The sequence below is a fragment of the Petromyzon marinus genome, chromosome 57 (genome assembly GCF_048934315.1).
Source record: "Petromyzon marinus isolate PM22_M1 ecotype Great Lakes invasive population chromosome 57, UKy_Petmar_22M1.pri1.0, whole genome shotgun sequence".
NCBI lineage: Eukaryota > Metazoa > Chordata > Hyperoartia > Petromyzontiformes > Petromyzontidae > Petromyzon > Petromyzon marinus.
Window position 1 is genome coordinate 5,145,186 of NC_133723.1, and position 20,675 is coordinate 5,165,860.

General features: G+C 49.7%; 2 protein-coding genes across 3 annotated transcripts in view; one reads left to right on the forward strand and one right to left on the reverse strand.

Moving 5' to 3' along the window:
* DUT (deoxyuridine triphosphatase) overlaps positions 1-20,675 on the forward strand; it is a 272,920-nt gene that overhangs the window by 25,451 nt on the left and 226,794 nt on the right. Inside the window, exon 5 of one of the 2 annotated variants that reach the window (XR_012929716.1) lies at positions 8,636-8,646. The exons of the other annotated variant lie outside the window; for it this stretch is intronic. The gene's annotated coding sequence lies outside the window, so the exon portion shown is untranslated. Of the gene's footprint in view, positions 1-8,635; positions 8,647-20,675 lie in introns of those variants that run through there. 2 annotated transcript variants of the gene reach the window in all.
* On the reverse strand, positions 385-19,404 carry LOC116954939 (chondroitin sulfate synthase 1-like). Its single transcript, XM_032975792.2, has 4 exons — positions 18,461-19,404; positions 16,578-16,931; positions 6,681-6,890; positions 385-5,857 (listed from the first exon to the last, which is right to left on the reverse strand). The coding sequence occupies exons 1-4, from the start codon at positions 18,977-18,979 to the stop codon at positions 4,160-4,162; spliced, it is 2,781 nt and encodes a 926-aa protein (XP_032831683.1). The 5' UTR covers positions 18,980-19,404; the 3' UTR covers positions 385-4,159.

Here is a 20,675-nt window from a genome sequence, read left to right on the forward strand (position 1 = left end):
GTAGAGTTCCAAATGCGATTACAAAATCCCGGATAGCAAGTTCATGAGCAACGAGGGAAAACCGCATGAGCAAGTTGCGCAACTGATCACGCGAGTGTGGAGCTAGTTTAAAGTGATGCAGGGTTTTCCTATAACTAGTTTATGGGCAAGTGAGAGCCCAAAGGTTGCAAAGGAGATCCGGGGGAAAAACTTGTCATCAGCAATGATAAGTCCACTCCTTGATGTAGGCTTCCCCCACCTCTCATGGTCTCGCAATGGTGATGGATCAATCCTTGCTCCAGCACGTGAATCGTTTTAAATGCTCCACCTGCGTGGTGGATGTCCTCTCGGTGATATGCCCTCCCCACAAGCATGCCACAAAAAAATATCACCACTCCGCTACGCTTGAGTACAAAATTGTCTTTATTAATGTCGTGGGCTTAAAAAAATATGAATACCAAGTAAATGCATTCTTTAACAAAAAAACCTAAATACACCATTAGTTACTGCATGCATGATAAATCTCGATTTGAAGAAATGTCACGAATATAAAACACTGAAATTGTCTCGGAACAGAAAACGAATGGTGGCAAAAGCACCGCTCTTGCAGGAATTCAACTCAAATCCAACACTTTCTGTACATGAGAATACCTATCGCAGGAAAACGCATGCAGGCTGGAAATAAGTAGATACACATACACGTGCTCACAAACAGCAGAATTGTAAGGCACGACTTCCATCGCCTTGCATGCGTGCCATGCCGTCACGTTTCATGTGTACAAATGCTCTCTAAGACTTGTCAGCCACATTCGGATCTTGAGCCGAGCAGTTATTTGAACGTATTGGCGGTACACCGATGCAGCATAATGTACTGGTCCTCATAAAACAGTCTAAAATCTAAATTTGAATCGGCAAATCTGTTCATCAGTCTTCAATTGACAATTTCGCCAAAGTTTGACACTTCGAAGGCTTATTCAGTCTACTAATAAAGGCCTATTGCCTGTGGATTTGGGTCCGTCAAATCGAAGAACGTCGCAGACACAAGTCAAATCTGCCTTTGAAACATGGAGCAAGCCATTCGTCATCAGCCTGGATGCTGCCGTTCGGCAACAGACTGAATCTTCGCGTTCAGCCACTTGTAGCGTTTGCTCTTCCGACCACTTCGACATCGCAAGAGCCGATTTTGATGCACACCCCGCAAGATGTTGTGAAAAAATAAATAATGATTGCAAACAATGTTGCCCTTATTTCATATACCGCGCAGTGTACCGCTAATACGTTCATTTTGAGGAGCTAAACTTACGCCGAGGTTCACAGTTGAATTTGCAATGGGCCATTCTCATCTGCTGAGGTATACACATTAACAAACCGGAATAAAACGGCACCTTTTAGCCGTTTTGGGGAGTCCGCGTGAACTAACCCCGGCGGGCCTGTTGGCCGCAGCGTTTACAGCAACACTTTGCACAGCATGCACTTGTGAATCCAATGCTGCGGGAGATCCGCGTGAGTTGTGGAGAGTCGGACCATACTTCACCATGCTGGTCAGTGCAGGTTGGTGAAGGTGAGGAGTGTAGGTGAAGGAGCGTACAAGAACACGATAATACCCCGATTTACATCTTCCCCCCCGCCCCCCTTTACGTCGTCACTATTAATAGTTTTTGTCGCCTAAACCCCGCACGTCGCCAACGGCATCTTTCGTGCTTCTGTCCGTCGCCTCCAGCTACCCTGCAAATCGCGATGATTTAGGTCGTTTTGGTATTCGCCTTTGCACCTTTCAGGAACGCGCACCGCCATGTAAACTGGGGTTATATTACTGAATGACAATAGCTTATGCTGCATTGCCCAAAATGGCTCCACAGCTTCTAAGAACTGTTATGCGTGGCGGTCACCAATCCAAAGCACTTTCCAGGCTCAATGCTGCTTGGCATCTGAAATATGATGAAGATCGCGTGCATTCTGGGTCATTTGGTCACAGACGGTGTACAATAAACACGTCTGTATCTAAAAATGTTTGCACTTTTTTTAATGTGTCATTTAGTTCTGTTTTCCCCATTACCCTAGATGTAACAGCATATAGTTTGCGTATTCTTTGTACGAATAGTAAATAAAATGTTCTCAATCGTGGTGTGACATCACGAGCGTAAGAATAATTACAAATTTTATCGATGCACCTTCACATACCTCTTGCCCGAGGCTCACAGAGCCGGACGAAGGCATCTGTCGACTCGTCTCGATCCGGAATGTAACTATTCTCCCCTTCACAATCGCGAACCCTTATTTTTTTTCTAACACTAGCAAATAGAGCGCCTTCAGTGAATCAGAATATTTATTTTCATACTGGAGGAATCCGATGAGCTACGAAGCTCTTTTTCACAGATATCCAGTGGATTGTAGGCAGCACGTGAAACTGATGTAAATATAACAACGATAAAAAAATATATATAACGGGAGGGCATGGACACGTCGGTGATGGAGAGAGCCTCTTGCAGCAGTGGGAGTGGCATTCGGGACCCGTCCGAGATCACTCGCCACCGATATTAGCCGTGTGGCCAGGTATCGAACTCCGAAGGCTGCTAATTGGAACTCGGACCGCTGGGTTCGTACTGCGGTGTTGTAACCGCTGTTGCACCGCTCCACCCTGTAGTCATTCCACCCAGGGATGACTCTCACCGTGCGGCGTCAGTTATTGAGGTTGTTTGCCGACTTCGCCACGACAGGCCTTGTTTAATCAAGAGCTCGTGCGTCGCATATATATATAAAAAAAAATATCTAGGAATCTTTTGCGTTGATTCTAACGCGCGTGATTTGATGTCTATCAAACACCTTAAGAAAAGCTTAATAATTGATAGTTTTCAATGAGTCGATGAAATTGTTACACATCTTACGTGTGTGAAAATGATGCTTTTAACGCTACAATTAACAAATGTGCAAATGCATAAAAAAACACGGTACGCAAGCGACAGGCAGTTAACTTAAAAGTTAAAGAAATTAAATGTACTTCATTCAGTTCAATGCACAAAGTTCAGCTTTTGGTTGTGTATTTTGGCTTGGCGTAACTACCAATGAACGTCTGCAGGCACAAGCGATTTAGGGCTTTTATTCTTCATTTGTTTGTCAATTTAATCCAAATTGTGCTTTTAGTGTCAAGTCATGAGACCAATAATTCACTATGTAACACGATTTTTGTTCCTGGGTAGTAAGTGTTATTTTCTAATTGCTTATGCCTCAAAAGTATAGAAAATGGCTATTATTATTCCCCACAAACTTTGCTTTTGTGACCAGGACTTTATGTGAAAGAATGACTCAAATGCACACCATGCTTTCTCATTGAAAAATGGGTACATTTCAAAATATCACTGTCCTGGTCACAAAAGCAAAGTTTGTGGGGAATAATAGCCATTTTCTGTACTTTTTGAGGCATAAGCAATTAGGAAATAACACTTACTACCCAGGAACAAAAAAACACATTTTTGTTACACAGTGTAATAATCTATTCATAGTCTGCAGATATCGAAACGACTTCCAAGATCCCTTAAAAGTGCATACATTAAGCGGCAGCACTTTCCCACCTGTCCTGCCACAGAGTAATGTTCGTTGCATGATGGTCTAACGGATATTTTTGTTTAAATCTCAGAGCTGAAATTTAGCCAGATTAAGGGTCTCTGTGAGTCACTGATGATCCGGTTGAGGGCGATAAGCTCGCTACACTTGAGAAACCTGCCTTAAAAGAACAGGCAGCTGAAATCTATTTGCGTTCAGGATTCTCTGGTGCTATCTCCGCGTTCTGATCTCTTAAGCCACCTCTCGCCGATGTGGTTTTAATGGAATTAGTGCGCCACAGAACATCGGCCCAAGCGCGTTTAAACGGCGTCACTACGAAATATAAATAGTCCGACCCAAATTGATAAAAAAATATATATGGGCCCAGGAAAACTTTTATGTTTATTAATTTTTACAGTGTAATTATATCAATTATTTACCAGTAAAGCCTGGCCAAGTCTCAAGTCTTCATGAGTGTCCTGCTACTTTGGGATGTTTGGCCTAATTCCGTTGAAATCCAACGGCCGCCACTGCACACACACCCCCCAACCCGCCACCACCCCCTACCAGCACGCGCCCGTCTGTTGTACGACGATGGTGCCCGCTGAGGAAATCGATTTGACGCGCCGGCCGCTCGCGGTTACCGACTCGCGGCACCGTCGCCGCCAACGTCGGTGGCTGTGGGGCCCAACCTCCCCGGCCCCCGTCCCCCTCCTTCGTCTTCCCCGGCGGCGGCGACGGCGGCGGCTTCGGCGTGCGCCAGCCACGTGTGCGCCAGCTGCCTCGCCGATCCCAACGTCGACGCCTTCGAGTTGCGGCACATGCGCAGCTGCCTCGGCTCCAACGCCGGGTCGCACCGCACCTCGTGGTGGAGGTGAGCCACGCCGGGGTCCGGGCTGCGGAACACGGCTAGCCCGCCACCGGCACCGCCACCGGCACGAGCCGCCACCGCCTTGCCGAACAAGTCGACGTCCTCGAGCCCCCAGCCCGTAATTGATGTGTCGAAACCGCCGGCACGGGCCAGGTCGGCGCGATGCAGGCAGGCGATGCCATAGCCGAACGCGCGCCACATTCCGGCGCGATCGGAGAAGTCGAAGGGGTCGTCCTCGTGGCGGCCGTCGCTGTCGTCACTCGTGGGCGAACGGCCGCCACCAGAGTGGACGATGCGCGGATCGTACTGGCTGAAGATGACGGGGAAGTAGACTTGGCCAACCCTCCCGTCGTCGCTCACGCTGCCGGTGGTGGGATCGACGCGACCGGCGTTGTCCCGGCAGCGCTGCAGGGCGTCGGCTGTGAATGCCAGGTCAACGTCGCAGAAGAAGAGGAGGGCATCGCCGGGAAACTGCGAAGACCCCACCTCCAGAGCCAGGCCTCGCGAGAAAGGCCCGGTCACGCTCAGCACCTCTATCTCCGCCTTCGGGTAGCGCCGGCGGTACTCCTCTACCAGCGCCTCGGGTCTTCCCACCGCGTCCCCGTCGCCGGCACCGCCGCCGTCGTCGCTCGAAGGGCGAAACAGCAGCAGCACCAGCTTGATGTTCTGCGGGCGAGCCAGGCACACGCGCTCAAAGTTCTCCATGAACCTGACGAACGCCTTGTACCGCCCGGCCAGCGGCACCAGCATGTGGATCCTCTCCCGGCTGGGCCCGGCGGCCGCCAGCACCGCCTCAACGGGGGTGCGGCCGAACGGCGCGAAGAGCCCGAGTGGGTTCGATAGCTTCACCGCCAGCAACGAACCGTCGCCGGCATTACCGCCGGCGATACCGCCGCCGCCGCCGCCGTCAGCCGAAGCGGCGGCAGCTGCGGCGGCGGCGCTAGCGTCCACGGCCGCGGCGAACTCGGCAGCTTGCATCTCGCGCTCCTCGGCGAATTCGGCGCGGCCGAACGTCTGCTGCAGGTAGGCGTGGCGGCGCACCGGCACGGCGGCGCGCTTGCCCTCGCTGCGGCGGTACGTCATGAGGACGTCCAGCACGTAGTCGGCGCCGTGCAGCGGGTTGACGCGCGCGTAGCCGTACAGGATCTCGCGGAAATCGATGGCTCGCCGGCGCGCCCTAGCGCGGGCGTCGATCATTTCCATGAGCTGGGCCACGACGGTGCCGTCAAGCGCCGAGCGGAGGGCGCCGCCGCTCAGGGCTTGGCGGGGGCCCTGGGCGCCGGCGCGCGCTGACCACAGGTGCGTGCCGGTGAAGAAGTCCCACTCGAGCACATGCTGGCGGTCGCGAGGGTGGAAGCGCATGAAGGAGGGCGAGGCGCCAAGGCGCCGGTCCTCTGACGACACGTCCAAGGCGGCGTTGGCTTCGTCGTCGCCGCCGCCGTTAGCGAGCAGCTGCTGAGCCTCCGTCTGCAGGTGCCAGCGGATAAGAGCGCCGGGGAAGGTAGAGTGATAACGTTTTAAATGAATACAAACTCAACGCGTCTCTCTCCGTCGTGCTTCCGCGCCGTACCGCGTGATGCGCGCCGTGCCGTCTGATGTTACACGCTCCACGCACTGGCAGCTTCAGGAACTTGATTTTTTTTTTTACATTTTATGTATCTCGACAAAAACTGAAGACAGCTCTGTGATAAATGTGGAAATTACTGAAATGCAGCCCCTCTGAAATAAATCGAAGATTCAGGGAGTGAACTGAAGAAACTGAATTCACTATTAATCGCAAACAGCCCCAATACGGCAAGGCCCTCATTTAACACGGTAGATGCGTTCCTGAAAAGTGCCGCGCTGTGCGAAAAACGCGTTTCAACGAAAATATTTCCCGCATAAATAACACGACGATAAAGTGTGGCGAGATACTACTACGCATAACGCAGTGAGATGGCGGGGCAAACAACGGAGGGTACGCTGCTGCTTTGCTGTATCACTCCGCGCACTGTATCACTGTACCGCTCAGCTGCGCAGCTCAAGAAAGTAGTTCGTCGTCGACCACGAAGAAACCGCGTTGTAACGGTGCACACGTTTCACGCGTTTCCTCGTGCAAGAGCCGCGTTACAGACAGGACGCGTCGCGTGAACACCACGCGTTAAGCAAATCGACTTAACCGCGCGTATATTTTTTATATACATACACACACACACGCACATTAGGTGTCGTTTTTTTTATATAGACGTTACGACGATGGGTGCAACTTGGCACGTGCCGCAGACCGTACCCCCCCTCCACCCCGTCTCACCGCAGTCTGCAGAATCTGCCGGTGCAGCTCGATGGTCTTGTGGCGCAGCTCTTGCGCGCGTGAAGCGAGCAGCAGCGAGTGCAGGCGGTACTGGTACGCGGGGCGCTTGTTGGGGTGCAGGGTGATGGCGCGGTGCAGTTTGCTCGCCGGAAGGTCTTGGATGTAGCCACGCTTGTTGCGCTCGTAGTGCTCGTAGAACAGCTGCTGCATCTGCGGTGGGAGCGGCGAGGTGGCGGCGAGGGCGGCGAGAGGGCGACGTGAGGCCAGCAATAAACGGCTCGACCGTCCGGTGCTCGCCGAACTGCATTGGGTTGAAGCGCTTGCCAAAAATGAGGGGCAACACCTCGCCGATCTCGTTGAGCGTAAGCCATCATCACGCGAACTCCGGCCATCCTCGCAGCAGCAGCAGCAGCAGCAGCAGCGGGGTTTTGGCTCGCTCATTCATTCAAAACAAATTTGTTGAGTAAAAACCCACCCCCCACGAAGAGGGCATCGCAATACTTTCAAGCATTGATTAGACGAAGGTAGTCCCCCTACCTAGAAAACCGAGACACATGTAAACATATCAAAATGAGGGGACATGCACAAGGAAAAGCTAAAAGGAAAAAAAAAATTGTCTTGCAGAGTTTCCTCAACTGTTCAGTGCTCGCAGCCAATCTGAGGGCCGGTGGAAGAGAGTTTCACATCTTAGGCGCCACACTCAAGAAGGCACCTACTACCGCCCAGCGTTGAATTGAAGAATTCTAGTTTGAGCTAGCAGGGCCTGGCCTGAAGAGCGCAAGGTTATGTATCTACCAGACATCTGGGGGGCTTGACGGGACTGCAGGTACTGAGGAACAAGGCCATTTTGAGCTTTGCAAGGCATTACAGCTAACTTAAATTGTATGCGGTAGCTTAACTGGTAGCCAGTGTAGATCACGGAGGATTGGTTTTATGTGCTCGAAACAGCTAACACGTCTAAGCATAAAAGCAGCCGCATTCACCACCAGCTGTAAGGCAGCTCAGCATAAAAAGCATTTCTATAATCCAGACGCGCGTGAACCGGTGTTTCGAGATCACTAGAGGTTGGCCACAGCTGCAACATGAGGGCGCATGGTCAGGCTACGATCGAATAATACACCTACAGTGAGGGAAAAAAGTATTTGATCCCCTGCTGATTTTGTACGTTTGCCCACTGACAAATGATCAGTCTATAATTTTAATGGTAGGTTTATTTGAGTGAGAGACAGAATAACAACAAAAATCCAGAAAAACGGATGTCAAAAATGTTATAAATTGATTTTCGTTTTAATGAGGGAAATAAGTATTTGACCCCTCTGCAAAACATGACTTAGTACTTGGTGGCAAAACCCTTGTTGGCAATCACAGAGGTCAGATGTTTCTTGTAGTTGGCCACCAGGTTTGCACACATCTCAGGAGGGATTTTGTCCCACTCCTCTTTGCAGATCTTCTCCAAGTCATGAAGGTTTCGAGGCTGACGTTTGGCAACTCGAACCTTCAGCTCCCTCCGCAGATTTTCTGTGGGGTTAAGGTCTGGAGACTGACTAGGCCACTCTAGGACCTTAATGTGCTTCTTCTTGAGCCACGCCTTTGTTGCCTTGGCCGTGTGTTTTGGGTCATTGTCATGCTGGAATACCCATCCACGACCCATTTTTAATGCCCTGGCTGAGGGAAGGAGGTTCTCAACCAAGATTTGACGGTACATGGCCCCGTCCATCGTCCCTTTGATGCGGTGAAGTTGTCCTGTCCCCTTAGCAGAAAAACACCCCCAAAGCATAATGTTTCCACCTCCATGTTTGACGGTGGGGATGGTGTTATTGGGGTCATAGGCAGCATTCCTCCTCCTCCAAACACGGCGAGTTGAGTTGATGCCAAAGAGCTCCATTTTTGTCTCATCTGACCATAACACTTTCACCCAGTTGTCCTCTGAATCATTCAGATGTTCACTGGCAAACTTAAGACGGGCATGTATATGTGCTTTCTTGAGCAGGGGGACCTTGCGGGCGCTGCAGGATTTCAGTCCTTCACGGCGTAGTGTGTTACCAATTGTTTTCTTGGGGACTATGGTCCCAGCTGCCTTGAGATCATTGACAAGATCCTCCCGTGTAGTTCTGGGCTGATTCCTCACTGTTCTCATGATCATTGCAACTCCACGAGGTGAGATCTTGCATGGAGCCCCAGGCCGAGGGAGACTGACAGTTCTTTAGTGTTACTTCCATTTGCGAATAATCGCACCAACTCTTGTCACCTCACCAAGCTGCTTGGCAATGGTCTTGTAGCCCATTCCAGCCTTGTGTAGGTTTACAATCTTGTCCCTGACATTCTTGGAGAGCTCTTTGGTCTTGGCCATGGTGGAGAGTTTGGAATCTGAATGATTACTTCTGTGGACAGGTGTCTTTTATACAGGTAACAAGCTGAGATTAGGAGCGCTTCCTTTAAGAGTGTGCTCCTAATCTCAGCTCGTTACCTGTATAAAGGACACCTGGGAGCCAGAAATCTTTCTGATTGAGAGGGGGTCAAATACTTATTTCCCTCATTAAAATGCAAATCAATTTATAACATTTTTGACATGCGTTTTTCTGGATTTTTGTTGTTGTTATTCTGTCTCTCACTGTTCAAATAAACCTACCATTAAAATTATAGACTGATCATTTCTTTGTCAGTGGGCAAACGTACACAATCAGCAGGGGATCAAATACTTTTTTCCCTCACTCTAGGTTGTGCGCCACTGTTACAGAGAGTGGGCGTAATTCCATTAATTAATGGAGGCTCAAGCTCCCTCCTGTCCCATCCTCAGCTGACTTTCTGACCCTACAATCATCAGCTCCGTTTAGCCAGTTCTGTTGCATCCATGTAGCTACCTCTGTCAGACAGTCTGTTAAGTTAAGCAGGCGAGAACTGCATCTGGGTTACCTGAGAAGGAGACATATGGGTGTCATCGGCGTTACTGATGGCACTGTAACCCGTGCCTTCGGATAATAGCTCCCAAGCAGCCTAACATGGGCACTGAATAAAAGGGGAGATAAGACTGACCCCTGAGGGATACTGTGAGGGGAGGGGGTCTAAGGAGGGGACACATGGTGACCCAAGGCCATCTGCTGGGACCTGTCCTGCAGAAAAGATCCAATCCACTGTTCGATGACTAACCATCGATGGCTATCCATCGAACAAAGACGGTCACTGCATCGCGCTCTTTCAGATGCGCTTCTGCGGCTGTCTGGAACGCTCTTCCTTGCTGATATTAGAAGCCACTGCAGCTATGCACTTTTAAATATCGAATGAAAACTCAATTATTTCGTTTGTTGTCCTTCCGCTGCACCTCCGATTGGCACGGTTGGTTAGGTACGGTGTAAAAGAAGCTCACCATACATAGAGAAAGTGTGAATACATATCTTTAGCTGAGCAAGGTTGTCAGAACTTGGGATGATGGGAGGGAATTTTAAGTTAAGTAGTGTGCTTGGGAAAAAGGAAGAAAGATAAAGTGTTTGGACCTGTAGTGTAGTGGTTCAACACACTATGGATGAGATTAATTAATCTGGCTCATAGACCAAGTCCGAGAGGATAGGTGGCTCAGGCTAGAGGGCTGAGCTGCCACTGCTGAGATGCTAGGTTTGATTCCAGGTTTCAGCTTTGTGTGATTAAACCGGGTTTACATTTTTTTGTGAGCTGATAAATCTCAGCCTGGTCCACCCGATGACCGTACAAAAAAAAGCCATTGCATGAAATTTATTTTTGGACTTAATACGGCTAGATTCCAGCTCTCGATATGAATATCAGGTGGGATCATGCAGCAAACATTGCTCTGTTTGTGTTGTGTGTTGTCCTTCCCACGCACCTCCGATTAGCACGCTTGGCTATGTATGGTGCGAGTTCAAAAACATACAAACCAACATACACCCGAAGGGCTCTAATAGGTAGTAACACTGCACTACGAATCCAGAAATCTGGGTTCCATTCCCGACCATGGCTGACAGTTGCACGTCAACCGGTCTCAACATGTTCATTGCCCGCAACACCATCGGCACGGCTTCTCTGCAGTGGGAAAACACACGGGGATCTCCCCGAGGCCGTGCAAGGCACAGCTGGTATTGTGCGAGCGTCAAAAGTGGAATTGTCGTCTCGGCACGGCCAGACACATTCCCACATTTCGCAAGCAGAATTTTTTGGCCAGACAGCGATAGGGCATGGGCCCAAACCACTGCTGCCACCACCCACAACTTGGAAGAGACAGCGGGGCTTTTTTGGAAAGCATCTGGATCATGATCATTGCCAGGAAAAGCCTCTGGCGACAAATGCCTCATTATGAACCTGACTTCTTATGCATGGGGGGAAACTTGGGCTCAGTATCGTGTGTCGGTCAAACTGCCAAAATATATTTTTTAGGCGAAATGAAAACAAATCTAGGCGTAGAGTATCGGCATATCAGGCAGCTGTCTTTCTGTACAGTTGGACATTTGTTAGACAATGGGATAATGAATATTGCCAGGAAAACCCCTGGCGTCAAATGCCCCATTCCGAAACGGGACTTCTTATGCATGGGGAAACTTCAGATTGGTATCATGTGTGAGTCTAACTGCCAATTATTTTTTTCCGCGAAAAGAGAGATAATCTATGCGTACAGTATCGGCATTGTCGGGCAGTTGTCTTTCTGCACAGAAAATGGAGAAGAAATGGATCTGTCAAATTCTTAAGTGTGATGCGTTACAGCCGATGTCACGCTCGACAAAAGCAGATCGTAACCATGACCAATCCTGTGGAGCGTTCAACATTCACACACTTAGGGGATTTTTTTTTTTTGGGTCAGACGGTGTTGGTACGATGTCAATTTGAGCTGTGGCCACTACACCAGCCGACACGGCCAAGTTGTCAACCCGGACACATTTACCAACTTGCTTTTATGTTTCGCGTTTGGAAAGCGAAGGGGAATTGGGGCGGTTTTAGTACAACGTTTCGCTGAAGAGTACACCCAGCATGGTCAGGTCGGGTAGCCAGAGCTCACATCTTGAGTGAATGCGCTTCCTAATCCGGGTCCTCAAGTAGGTGGGGCCTTGAAGACATCAGAAAAACCACGCAGTCACAAAAATGTCGAATTTGCTCACTTTTGTAAAATGACGGTTTGCTGTAAAAATACAAATCAATTGGCACATTACCCATCTGCCAACTTGATTTGTTTGTCTTTGTCTGTTTTTTGTGTCTAGTTTGTTGTCCTTCCCCCGCACCCCCAATTCGCACAGGTTGGCCACATACGGTTGCGAAAGAAGTTCAACATACAGACACACATACGTTAGATGGTGGAGGGATTTATCGCTCTCATTGACGTTACAACTGCACAAGCTGAGCCAAAAGAAACCAATTATAAACTATATTCTTAGTTTTTTCGGTAAAGTCACGTTGAAGAGAAACAACAAAATAACAAAATATATAAAACAATAAAAAATTCTCACGACGTTTCGACCATAACTCAATGATGACCGTTTGAGTTATGGTCGAAACGTCGTGAGAATTTTTTATTGTTTTATATATATTTTGTTATTTTGTTGTTTCTCTTCAACGTGACTTTACCGAAAAAACTAAGAATATGAATTACTGCAGTCACGAAAGCTTTAAATCAAAATTCAATTATAAACTGTTTAACATTCCTCTAGTGTTTAACATTGTGGAGTACACCGCTGAGTTGTGGTTCTATGTCACCCCCTCCCCCTTTAAACAATTTCATGTTATATGGCTGAGCTCAAGCAGTAGAATTTCATTGAAAGAACTTACTGATCTCGTCAAGGGGCATAATTCATCGCGCAAACTATGGATGTTCAACTTCTTTCGCACCGTACGTAGCCGGTCAGCCACGCAGCGGCTTTTGGCTAACCATCGAACAGACGGTGGTCATCGCATCGCGTGCTTTCATGTGCGCTTCTGCGGCCGTCTGGAACTCTCTTCCCATCCCACATTAGGAAGCCACTGGAGCTATGCACTTTTAAATATAGATTGACAATCTAATTTCTTTAGAACTGCTTTGTGTTAAATTTTGTTGTCCTTGCCCCCCCCACCCCCCAGCACCTCCGATTAGCACGGTTGACTACGTACGGGTGCGAAAGAATTTCGACATACACACAGTTCTGCGTGAGTTTTGTCCGGGTTCTCAAGATTTTTGTTTTACCATGGACAAAAACAAAATCCGCACCGTCAAACCGGTCCAGTGTTGCTTGTGTTGAGCCAACGCCGCTGAAATTACGCCGTGCGGCCGATGGGTGCGAAGAAGTTCGACATACATATACAGATAGTCCCCGAGTTACGATGGTCTGACTTACGATATTTCGATTTTACGATGGCGATAGCGATACGGCAAAATTGTCAAATATTTAAAATTTCGCGCGGCAGGCAAACGCAGCAGCGAACGACACGTTCAATGCATGTATGATACGTAGCTTTAGCGATTTCATTTTAGGGTTACGATACGTTCAATGCATGTTCAAAGTTTTTTTTATAGCAGATAGGATTGCTTCCTGAAAAAAACTTTCTATTAAATTGCAGTTCATATAGGTAGGCTAAAAATTGACCTTGTTTTTTTTTACTTTACATTTTACCGTGCAATACAGTATTGTAATTAATAAATACATACAGTATATAGCTTATACAGTACGGTACTGTAAATTGCTCTCGTTTTGCTCAATTATCACCATTCTTTAAGACTCCTGGGAAGGCCAGGCCATCTTCGACTTACGATATTTTTCACTTACGATGGGGGTCGTCGTATAACGCATCTCCATCGTAAGTAGAGGACTGCCTGTACAGTACATACGGGGGAGCAAAGGGTAAAATCTTTCAAGCGTGGCCATGGAAGGCGAAGCAGGCGCCAGCCCAAGTGGGGCACCGCTGGCATGCGCTGTCAGGAACGCGCTGGTAGATTGAACGCGTTTCGGCGAGAGGCTACATTTTTTGCCAGCGGTCGAGGTGTCGGGCGCCTCGGCGCACGCCAGTGGACGCGAGCAGGCCAGTATAATCGTGAAGTGTGTGTCAGGGGTGGAAGGGACGGCACGGCGGTGCGCGCACTGCACTATGAACCCAGCGGCCGAGTTTGATTCCTGGTCACGGCTAACATCAGTGGTGAATGATGTCTGATATCTGAACCGGTCATCAACCTGCAACGACCAGCCCCAGCTTTAGTGAAGGATGCCAAGCAACCACTACGATCAATACGACTGGTGCCGGGTAGGGGGAGGGGGGGGAGGCTCCAACCAGCAGTGGATTGACCATGTCTGATGATGTCAATAAATCTGGACTATAGTTGGGATAGAATAAAATTATTGCTTCCACGTTTCTTCATGATGGAGGAATGCTCACGAAGTACAACGGTGTTTGGATGCACTCAGACAAACTGGCTTTCATCTCCGCTGGGATGGCGATCAGGCATTCTGATTCGCGTATGCATTAAACCAATGATTTATTCCATAAAAAAGCCATATTTTTCTAAAACCACCTTCGAAGTGGCATCACATGTGGCACCACATGTGGCATTATTCGGCCGATGCTGAAATGTTTACTTGAGGTTGTCAAACTTGTGGATCTGCCCATCTAAGCAGCTCGTCAGCGCAAGATAATGGAGATTCAAACGGACAGACAAAAGTACATCTCTCTTCATTAACGAACAAAAAAACCCAAGTATTTCTCTTTCTCTCGTCCATCAGCCTGTTTGGGCCTTCCGGAATCATGCTTCATGACAAACATTTGTTTACGAAGAAAAACCGTGGACTGGTTTCGACCCCATCTGGGTCTCATCAGCAATGTCCGTCAAACTAATGCTGTTACGTTGCCAGATGTTATTGGCAGGAGCAAACCATCGAGACTAGGGGGCCTTGCCGAGCACGAAAATTTAGAGCATAGTTCTAATCAGCGTATACGCATGTAACAATAGTAATAAAAAAAACATTTTCATGATTTATTGTTCCATTGCTGGGGGAAGGCCTAACGACGCTGTGTCGGGTCAGGCTAGAGTCTGGATGGCGAGGTGATTATCGCTAAGTGTGGAGCTGGTGTTTGACTGGCTAGCATGTTATGTTTAGTTCCTGAACCTTGCATATAGGGCGCAGGAATTTACGGGAGACAATTTAAAGTGCAGTTTTCGTCTGATCCATATTACGTTTCTTTTGTGTGTTACCCAGACTACTGGTGAGTGTTACCCAGACTACCGGTGAGTGTCACCCAGACTACTGGTGAGGAGTCTGGGCGACGCGGAGTGTCACCCAGACTACTGGCGAGTAGTCTGGGTGACATCCCGCGTCGTCGTTTATGCCGTCGGCGGCGCCATCGCGGTCTGTCGCGCTCGAGCGCTCCGAGCGACACTGTATGGCGGGGAGGAGGCCGTGATGGAGTGGAGGAGGCCACGATGGCGGGGAGGAGGCCACGATGGCGGGGAGGAGGCCGTGATGGAGTGGAGGAGGCCACGATGGCGGGGAGGAGGCCACGATGGCGGGGAGGAGGCCGTGATGGAGTGGAGGAGGCCACGATGGCGGGGAGGAGGCCGCGATGGCGGGGAGGAGGCCGCAATGGCGGGGAGGAGGCCGTGATGGAGTGGAGGAGGCCACGATGGCGGAGAGGAGGCCGCGACGGCGGGGAGGAGGTCGCGACGGCGCGGAGGAGGCCGCGATGGCATGGAGGAGGCCGCGATGGCATGGAGGAGGCCACGATGGCATGGAGGAGGCCGCGATGGCATGGAGGCCGTGATGGCGGGGAGGAGGCCGTGTTGGCGGGGAGGATGCCGTGATACACTCACTCATCTTACACTAACTCACTCACACATCATACACTGACTCACACATCATACACTCACACAACCACTGACCCATTCACTCATCATACAATGATTCACTCATCATACACTCACTCATAATACGCTGACTCACTCAGACATCATACACTCACTCACACTACCACTGACTCACACATCATACACTCACACAACCACTGACCCATTCACTCATCATACAATGATTCACTCATCATACACTCACTCATAATACACTGACTCACTCACACATCATACACTCACTCACACTACCACTGACTCACACATCATACACTGACTCACTTATCATACGCTGACTCACACATCAAACACTCACTAACATTGACTCACTCACACATCATACACGGGGAGTGTCATGCTGACAGATATGGCTGCAAGTTTGTTCGTACATGTTATGTATATCGCTTATTGTTAAATTTGAATCAAAGTTCCTATGATTACTGTTGTTACATTGTATTTTATAGCTTTATTTTGGTGATTTCTAAAACATGTGGTTAAGCCATGTATCTTGCGGAAGTGCGGAGTTGGCCTAATAACTTGAATCTAAATTGTCTTATGGTTGTTATTGTTTGTCTTGCATCACACTGGGATTTTTGCACACAGCGTTGTAATACGGTGTTTTTTTTTTTCTGGAAGATTTCTGTTGCGCGTCGTCGCTTTAAGATGTTCTCTGTTCATATTTTGTTTGTTGCGGTTGCACCCGACTCAAAAGAGCCGCAGGGCTCACAGGGCTACACCTAATAAATGAAACTTGAAACTTTAAACACCCCAAAAAAGTTCACCCTTCTGTCGACCGATTGCCAATTCTCACCCGGTAACTCATTCACTCACCTACTCACCCACCCATCTATTCGCTTTTTCAAATATCCAACTCAACAAAGCACTCACCCCGCTCATTTCAACTACTCACTTCACCCACTCGTACACCTACCCACCCACTCGCGCATCCTCCCACCCACCTACCCCACTTCACTCACAGATTCACTCGCCCACCAACCGTGCAAAGTATTCACTCACCCGCCCATTCAGTCACCCACCCAGCAAATCACTCAACCACAAACTCACCATTTCGCAAACCCCCGCCTCACCCAACTCACCTCGTAGGACCACACGCACTGCGTGTCGGCGAACCTCCGCACGCACCGCCCCACCTCCACGTCCTCGTGCCCCGTGTGCATCTCGCGCAGGCACGGCCCCACATTGGGCGCCAGCCTCCTGAGCGCCTCCCGGCTGAACACCATTCCCGGGCCGCCCATGCAGAAGTTCTCGCCGGGCTCCAGCGCCAGCTTGCCCAGCTCCTCGGTGGTGCCCAGCCCCGTCTGGCCCAGGTAGTGCGGCTCGCTGCTGTTGAGGCGGCGCAGGAACTGCTCGAGGCGATCCCCGCGAATGTAGGCGTCGTCGTCGGCGCGCACGAACCACTCGAATTGGTCCAGGTAGTGGTCGTGCATGTACTGCGCGCGCGCGCGAGAGAGAGACACAAAGACAAAGCTCCCCGCCCGCCCGCCCGCCCGTCCGCCTCCCCCGTGACCTTAACAGACTTAGGGCGCAAGTGCCGTCAGCGAAGAGCACCTATGAAGGCCGGCACGGCACACGAGGGGGGTGGGGTCGCCAGCACCACACCCGCACGGCCGCCTTCATCTCCCCGGCGATGAATGTTTGCACACCCACACCAGGTACCCATTCAAGCCAAGTCGACCTAGGGGAGGTCTAGCACCGGTGCAAATATTCGCCGCCAATGTTATTGATTGGGTCGCGAGCGGGAAAGTTAAGTTAAAGAGTTTAACAGCAATTAACTCCCTTGCCTAGTATGCAAGAGGTCGTGGATTCGATCCCGACCCTGACGCCTGCTGTATATGTGGAGTTTGCATATCTCTCTCTGCGTGGCCGCGTGGATTTTTTCTCTAGGTCCTCCGGTTTTTACACGCTTGTATTTAACTCTGTCTGTCGTTGTATCCTCAAATATTGTAACTCAATGTTAACCCACTTCCCTATGTGGTATCGACTGCAAACTTGGTATACGTATGTCATACTGATGACAATACCTTATTCTATCATAAAAATATATATTTTAAAACATTATTTTGTATATGTTATGTTTCGGCTTGGGTCTAATTGTCCACGGTAAACTGACGTTGGCTGTAATTGCCCATGGTCCCCCTTACGTTATGGCAAGCTTCGGGGCAACTTCCTGGAGTCGTGGAGTTTTTTCCATTGCTATTTAACTTTTTAGTACATTTTATGAAAGCGTGTTTTTTAAGAAAGTTTTTTTTAATTAAATATATATTTTTACTTCCACATTTAGAATCAACATCAGGTGTTTAGAGAGTATTTTGGCTGCTGCTATACATTTCCACGTGATGATCATATCTGATGGTGATGATCATATCTGATGGCCAGGTCGCTTCTGAAAAAAAAACAACTACAGTACATTGCTCAGTGAGACCCTCGCCTACCTGGTGATATATTTTGTTCTATTTGCTGTTGTATGATCACACCGTGTCAACCCATACGGTTTACCCCGTATTCTTGTACAGGGAAATTGCGTTTTTAAAGGTCCATACGGCGTACAGCCGTTTTAATACGGTGTTTTTTTTCTTTCTGGAAAAAAAATTGCTGGTTTATCCCAGGATGTTTCTGTTGCAAGTCGTCGCTTTAAGATGTTTCTCTGTTCACATTTTTTTTGTTTGTTGCGGTTGCACCCGACTCAAGAACCGCACGGCTCACAGGGCCATACCTAATTAATGCGACTTGGCAATGAAAACAGCCGCTTCAATACGGGGGCAACATTGTCTTGTCTGCGTTTCTCCCTCGTGATGGTGACTTTGTATGATGAACGTTGAGAAACGTAAGGCGCACGGGGGTGACCGATAAGGTCCCGAATTACTCTGCAATCAGGTAGGGGCACTGATGAGGGAGGTCAACAAGCGTGGTGTTGTTCTGGTCTAACCACCGCGTCTGCGAATCACCAACTTGCATGTACCTTCAGCATCATGAAGGACTTCTTCTGCGGCGGGTATACGTCGTCCACGCCGGGTAACGCCACGAGCGGCAGGGGCAGCTCGGAGCTGGAGCCGTCGCTCGTGAAGAACTCCACGCGGCCGGGCACCGTGGGGGCCCAGGTTCGATAGGCGGCCCAGGCGCGTGTGGACAGGTACTTGTGCGCCGTGATGACCCCGACGTAGACGAAGCTGCGGGTCCGCGCTCCACCCCACTCCGTCTCCTCCCGGGAGGTGGATGAGGACGACGAGAAGGGGAAGGAGAAGGCGAACGAGAATGACGACGCGCCGCTCCTCCCGGCGCCCATCAGTAGCGCTCCGCCTCGCCCGAAGCCGCCCTGCCACCAGCAGTGACCGCCGGTGGAAACGCCGCCGGCGCCAGCGGTGGCGGATCGCTGCGCTGCCCAGGGCGAGAAGAGCCAAGTGGCCGCCGAGAAGCCGAGCGCGAACCCGGCCAGGCTGCTTAGGAAAGCCCGCAGGCCCCGCGGACACGGGGCCTTCATCGCCGCTGTGTTCCTTCTCCCCCGCCTGCTCGTTGTAGCGTTGTTGTTGTTGTTGCGTGGATGTCGCGGGCTCTTAGAGTCTCACGCATCACGCATCGGACGTGTGGATGGATGCCCTGCTGCCGTGTGAGGAGCCGCTGGTGGTTGCCGCTGCTGCCGCGACCACATAGCGGGCGTTTGCAGGACCTCGACGCGATTCCATAGATTCATGATGGCTGTGGTAGTGAAGTCGATTCCCCTTATGCTGGCGATTAACGGGGAAATCGATTCTCCGGGCACGTGGAGTAACGGCGGGAATCGATTAATTCGGATTGACGTCGGGCTCTTGAGGTTGCGCAATCGGCCGCTCGCTCTACGTCTGAGCGCGCGCTCGCTTCGATCTCCAGGCGCGGCAGCTGAAACAATGGCGCAAGTTTCCGAGGCCGCCACCACCACGGCCACCCCGCAACCGCCTCCATCTCTCCCCTCCCTCCCTCTCCCAAGTCATAAATGACGTCACGCTATTTTGGACGAATTTTGACCCCCCCCCCATCTCGTCACACGGCGTCACAAAAAGTCAGAACCCCCCCCTCAAATATGACGTCACAAAGCTCTGCCCCCCCCACCCCCCAAAACCATATTTTCCATTTTGAAAATAAAACATGCTTCAAATCGATTTAAACTATTGTCATTGTAGTGCGTATTTAATGCACTCTGATGTTGTAGGAGTGTTGTAACAATTAGTGTTGTTATAACAATTCTAGATTTATTTAAAGTTGCGCATTTTGATGTGACGTCACATTTACACACCCCCCCCTCCCCTCGTCACACATCGTCACAAATGTCTGACCCCCCCCCCCCTCTAGGTGCGTGACGTCATTTATGGACGGCTCCTAAAGTGTGGGTATAACACTTGCCCCAAAAGTCTGTTAAGGCTATACGGGGCTTCTTTAGTGTGTGCATGCACGTCTGTTGAACTTCTTTCGCACCGTACGTAGCCAACCGTGCTCATCGGAGGTGCGGATAACGCCCACCTATTCCAAGACGTACATACGGCCAGAGTGGAAGAGTAGGCCAAACACCCTCCAGTGGATGCCCTTGTGCTCGCAGTGAAGCCAGCAATTGCAGGGGCTGCGCCTTTGCCTCGGACAGCGACACGGCCGCTTGTTGCAGAGGTCCGCGGTTAGCATTCCAGCGGCCGCCCAGATAAACACTGCGGGGGTGTTATAACGGCAACAATATTCATCTAGACTCGAAGCTTTCGTGACTGCAGGAATTACTCTTTGGTTCTTTCGGTAAAGTCACGTAGAAAGTAAAATCAAATAGTAATAGAATACGACGTTTCGATTGCGACGCAAGCAACCATCGTCAGGTAAAGAATGAACGATAAAACACAGGCACGGAAACAACAGGCAGATACACATGCAGAGAGAGACACACACAATGTGTCTTTGTGTGTGTAATCATAATATAGAATGAGAACATTTATTTATACTGGAGGAATACTATACTCTTTGGTTCTATTCGGTAAAGTCACGTAGGTAAAAAAAAATAAAACAACGTGACTTTATCGAATAGAACCAAAGAGTATGGATCCTTGCAGTCACGAAAGCTTCAAATCTAGAATTGGAGCAATACTAACCCTTAATGTATTATATTATTGGTTCTTTCGGTAAAGTCACGTTGAAGGGAAACAATAAAATAATAAAATATACAT